The following is a 5,799-nucleotide window of genomic DNA, read 5'->3' as shown; positions in this document are numbered from 1 at the left end:
TACAATCCTCAGCAGCCCCAAGGGCTGGTAGTCACATGGCACGCAAAAACCAATAGGGATGTGAGGATCACGGAGGACTAGCATTGATACATATGGCGCGCTTGGAGCTACGCCAGTCTGAAGGGGAGCAGGTTCAGAGTAGGTAGTTTCCAGGGAGCTGTGCTTCCCTGGACTAGACCTAGTTTGCCCCCTAGGCCCCAGGTAGGCCCTGAGTCCCTACCAGCTTGTTGGTGCTATAGGGAAAAGCCCCTTAGGTAGGGACATTTTCCCTTTAGCTTATAGTGTCAGGGACACAGCAGAAACGCTGCACAGAGACTTGTGGCCTGTGGTCTTTGACCATACCACCACCGCAAGACAGACTCTTCAGGTGGGACACTCCAGCGGGAGTCCACCCCGCGCAGAAGCGGACGCCTTCACTGACAACGACTACATGGAATCAGACTGGTCTTATCAACAGTTGGCGGTACCCGGGTGCTCCGGTATCACGCCCTACAAGTGTACCAACGATCACACACATTCTGTGGGTAGCACTACCACACACTTTGGGGAGGGTTTGGCTCCTGTGGACACCGGGTGGTTAGTTGCCCAGGGCACCTCAGTACTTTGGGGTAACCGCACCAGGGTGTATAAGGTGATGGTTGGACAGTGGGGCACTGTGTGGGCACGGCCGTGCGAGGCCTGTATATATATATGTTATTAGTTGTGTACCAATAAATATAATCTGTTATAGCACTGTGTGTATATCATTTCTATTCTATGTGTTCCTAGGCAGGGGTTATCCAATTGTGCTTGGATCCCTCACAGGTGAAGGCGCTGTCATCACACATATCAGGTACACCCCAGGCTCCCTGCAGTGGAGGATCACGCCTCCTGTGAGCCCAACAGGTAACGCATCAAACATAGTCACCCTAGACATAGGGGAAAGGGGGCTACAAATAAATAAATAAAGATCCCCAAATGGAAATAGTGTGTGATCACTTCCCCTTTCCTTTCTCTTGCTAAGTTGCTATAGCTTTATTGACTTGAATGCAAAAGTATATTCTTTAACTGGATTGTGTTGTTGTTCTGCCAAAATATATTTAACAAGTCCTATAAATAGTAAGTCAATAATTAAAGTTACCCTGAGAATGACTGAAACTAAAGCATGACATGTGTAATGACCTCGTTGTTCCAGAAGATGTCCCCATTGCACATTGACCAATTAAATGCCTCAAAGTCAATAAATCTATTTATTCAACTACATGGTAAAACGCAATGAATAGCATGGAAATTGCCTGCTATATTTACCAAATTAGCCCCGACAATTAAAAATAAATATATATGCACGTTGACCTTGTAAACTTTGCTATAAATTAAATAATAAAATACTTTTGAAAACGTGCTAGATTATTTTGCTGCCACAGAGAACTACAAGCAATAGTTAGAAACAATGTGCTGCAGGACTCAGGTAAAGGTGATTCCATCACTGCTGTGCTAAGTGCCTATAATCAGAGATCCTATGGCACCAATTAGTTACTTAAATGTATCAACAAAAAGAGTCTGAAATAATCTGTGCTTTAGTGAATATATTCACCAATCATAAACTGCCCAATGAATTCTAACAAATTTGTTTGTGTGTGCAATATATACTTTTCAACTTGAGAAAATAAGCTGCCAGCACAAGAGAAATTGTCTAAGGAAAGGTTTGTTTTTAGTTTGCTTAAATAATGTATTCCATCTTAGTTTACTTTAGTAAAATGTGACAGTATCTGACAATATTTAAAAATAAACATCATATATGGCTGTCATGAGGGACAGACAAAAGGCTATAATGCAGTATACGCTGCCCATTGCTTCTGGGAAAATCAATTAGTTTATAAATACTAGTTAATGCACATCTTTGGTATTGTTTCAAACAGGTTGGACAAATGCAGTAGTGTTGTAAACTTCTGATATAGAGAATTGCACAATAAATTATATACATTATGGAGAAAAAAAATGGGAAGTAAATGCAAACTGTGTCAGACCAAGTGGTAAACTATGAGCAAATATCCCATCCCTAAGTCCTATAGAAGAAATTTACATTTGTGGTAATATATGTTTTTTACGTTAAAATGTAGATCTATTTCATTTACACTATGCAACCCACTGAAGAAACAGCCTATGTACAGATAAAGCCAACTAAACTGTTCCTTTTTTTAGGTATGTCCAGGCATACTGTACTGCGGTATTCTGCAGCCACATTACCATTGTATCCTATGGCAACTCTATGATATTTGTGACGCATGCCTAGCTATGTTGGGGCATCTGGGGGAACATAGAAGCCTGCTACATTTGTATATTGTTAAAATGTTTTTTTACCAGTTTTCAGCATGATTACTAAAGTAAAATTATCCCAGACAATGTGTTAGTTAAGTCAGCTGCTTTCTATCCTTAAGGTAGTTAAATAGCATATCCAGTCCTCCTTCCACTATTTCTGACAGTTGTTTGGACAAGGGATTATTTATAATATGAAGCCCTTTGTCCACTCGATTCCATGCAATTCTTGGCAATCTACATAACATGAAGAGATCATCTGGAAGTGTCTGTATATCATTGTAATCTATATTTAAAAGTTCAAGAGAAGTCACTGAGCAAATAGACCTAGGCAACACGTGTATGCAATTGTTGTCAACAATAAATATTTTCAGGCATTCCAAATACTTAATACTTTCTGCAATATTTTCTATCTTGTTGGAACCTAAATGCAGGAACTCTAAATTCTTCATATGATAAACACATACAGGGATGTTAACTATCCAATTGTTGCTAAGATTTAGCTTTCTTAGTTTAGTCAAGTCATTGTAGGACCAAGGCAACCCTGAAATGCAGTTGTGCGACAGACTTAAGACTTCCAGCTTCTTGCATAAACTCAGCTCCTCCGGCACCTCACACAAGTAGTTCTGATTAACAAATAAGACTTTCATGTTCTTTAACAGTCCGATCTCTTTGGGCAGGCACACTATGTGGTTTCCACATAAGTTCAGCACTACTATTTGTTCAAGCTTACCCAAGGCAGGGGGAAGGCCAGCTAGCCTGTTGTGGGAAAGATTGAGTTTCTGCACCTCTGACATATGCCAAACAAAGCTTGGGATTTCTTCAGCACCCTTTAGAACAAAGTTGAAATGTACACAGGGAGATTGAGGTTTCACTGTTGGGCCTGTGTCAGATAATGAATTGAGCATGTTCTGTCTTTCTGAAGATTTCTGCCCTTTTGTCCTCTTGTCCTTGGAAGAATGGCTTGAAAACTTAACTCCCATTGTTTATCCAAAGATATGTTTTTGTGAAGATGATGTCGTCTTAGTTTAGGCTCTGTTGGATATTCATACATGAAACGTTGAACTTTTGAAAAATGATTTTAACTTCTGGAAATTAGGGCTACCTTTCTTCGTTAGCTTCTGTAGGTAGAGGTCTTTGGTTGCTTTTGAAGATGAAGAAATATTGTGTCTACTGAGATAGCTTTACTAAAGCGCTCACAAATTAATGGGCTCAAGTTGTTTTCATAAACTGTGCCAGTGCTGAAACACTTGTTTATGAAACTGCTGAACAGACTAGTACAATTACAACTACACTCTGAGTGCTGGCCCAGCTGTCACTGTCATTTCCTGTAGCTTCCAGAAGCAGTCTCATGTCTTCATTGCCCCCCAGTCATCAGTAAGCCTCATACTGTATAATGTTCACAGATCATCTTTCTTGGATGTATTTTCCAGACCCTTACTAATATTACGGTTAATGACACATAACAAATACTTGTTTAACTTAAACACAATGCTGACCATGTACCAAAAATTATCTGTTTCAAAAGTAAATCAGCACCAGATGTAAAGAAAAAAGTCAATTTTTTTTCATCTCATTTTTCTCTATTTTGACATCATGGATTATTTGATACATAGCCCTTAATGTTAGACTTTAATGTTCTCAATATAATTTCGAAAAGCCTGGGCTTAGTTTAGAAAAATCTAAAATAGTTTAAAACACATTGGGCCATATTGACTATTTACTTGAATGGGCTGTAATATCTATTTCCGTGCCAGGAGTCATATGGCATATTGTAGCAGAGCTAAATAAATATGGGCCTTTTTCTGAGCTTTTATGGTTTTATTGGTATCAGTTTAATCCCATATCAAAATGACCGCCTTTAAATTAAACTATGAACCAATAAAACTACATTGGTTGAAGAAAAGAGCAGTGGGCATTTAAATCCTATCAATTTCTTTTATTTCAACTTTCTAAAAAAATTCTCCTATTCTGCTCAAATCACAACTTGCGCATACTGGTAGGCTCGGCAACCATGGAACCCCGCTGGATTTATTCCCTGGGAACGCTGTCGCCCCAGGGTTTAAATGAAGGATTTATGTTATCTCCCTTCATTTAACTTTTCTGTTTCATCCTGTCTTATACCTGACTGGCCTCTCCGCATGCTTCCTTATGTGTATATGTATGTCTATATATATATACATAAATGGATGAATTTTTATATATATATCTCGCCGGTATCCCCTATCTACTGTGTCTCCATCTGCTGTACCATCTAATAGTGTATACAGATTAACTAAATGTCCATGCAAACCAGTCTAACGTTTTTTTTTATTCCTACATCTATTTTCATTTTCATCTGTTCCACAGAAGGGAATATATGCTTATATTATATTCCTTGTTATATATGCTTATATTATATACTCTAGGCATATTCCTCTATTCCAGGAGTAAGCAAACTTCCTGCGCTGCGCCCCCCGCCTGCTCCTCTCACGATCGCGCCCCCCTTACCTTCAATGGAGCGTCAAATGGCGCTGCAAGGTCATGTGACGTCACATGACCCCACAGCGTCATTTGACGTCACTTTTTCCACGGGAGAGGGAGTGGCTCAGTGAGTAAAAAGACACTGACTGGCACTGAGTTTGAAGCAGGGGAGCCTGGTTCAATTCCCGGTGTCGGCTCCTTGTGACCTTTGGCAAGTCACTTTATCTCCCTGTGCCTCAGGCACCAAAACATAGATTGTAAGCTCCACGGGGCAGGGACCTGTGCCTGCAAAATGTCTCTGTAAAGCACTGCGTATAACTAGCAGCTCTATACAAAAACATGCTATTATTATTATTATGGTAACGGCGTCAATTGACGCCGCGTTGCCATGGAGACGCGTGGACAAGAATCGTAAGTAAAGTTACAGAGGCCTCGCACTCTTAGCGCGGGGCCTCTGGAACCACACGCCCCCCCCAATAAAGTCTTGCGCCCCCCAGTTTGTGCACCGCTGCTCTATTCGATCTCTCTAATATGTATACACTTGAACAAATGACCACCAGGGGTCATTAAAGCCCTATAGAGTTGCACTCAGAAGTCTAGATGTCAGGAAAATGTAACATCTATATACATAATGTACATATATATAGTCCCAAAGTCTAGGTATTGTAACCGCCTATTAGTATGGAGGGAGTAGTGATCAGACGACGGTAACAGTCATGTGTAATTAAAATAAAATAATAAAAATGTATTGCTAACCTCATTAGCCACGAAAGACGTGAACTAATATATACAGTACATGGCTAAAATCCCCAATGGAGAGACGGCAGAAAGTATAGACCAGGTGATATAAGTCTCTCTACTAGGATAAATTATCCTTAAACAGGGGGAACATAGGACATATAGCCAGAAAATTAATACACACAGTAAGTGAATCAGGTTATATCTAGTTAGACACACTACATAGGAGACATCCTAAAGCCAATAATTGTGTTGGTATAGAGCCATATATACTAGAGTAGCAAAGCCATGGGTATTGCCCAA

General features: G+C 40.0%; 1 protein-coding gene across 1 annotated transcript; it reads right to left on the bottom strand.

The window, feature by feature from the left end:
• Positions 1–1,281: 1,281 nt before the first annotated feature.
• On the bottom strand, positions 1,282–3,577 carry LRRC30 (leucine rich repeat containing 30). The gene has a single exon (XM_075589043.1). It carries the CDS (start codon positions 3,276–3,278, stop codon positions 2,391–2,393), a length of 888 nt encoding a protein of 295 aa, XP_075445158.1. The 5' UTR covers positions 3,279–3,577; the 3' UTR covers positions 1,282–2,390.
• Positions 3,578–5,799: the final 2,222 nt, after the last annotated feature.

The sequence above is a fragment of the Ascaphus truei genome, chromosome 2 (genome assembly GCF_040206685.1).
Source record: "Ascaphus truei isolate aAscTru1 chromosome 2, aAscTru1.hap1, whole genome shotgun sequence".
Classification (NCBI taxonomy): Eukaryota; Metazoa; Chordata; class Amphibia; order Anura; family Ascaphidae; genus Ascaphus; species Ascaphus truei.
Note: the sequence above shows the minus strand (reverse complement) of the source record. Positions and strands in the feature narration are given on the sequence as shown.

What these genes read in the sequence shown, in the direction of transcription:
- LRRC30 (XM_075589043.1), bottom strand. Translation starts at nt 3,278, where the DNA reads ATGGGAGTTAAGTTTTCAAGCCATTCTTCCAAGGACAAGAGGACAAAA.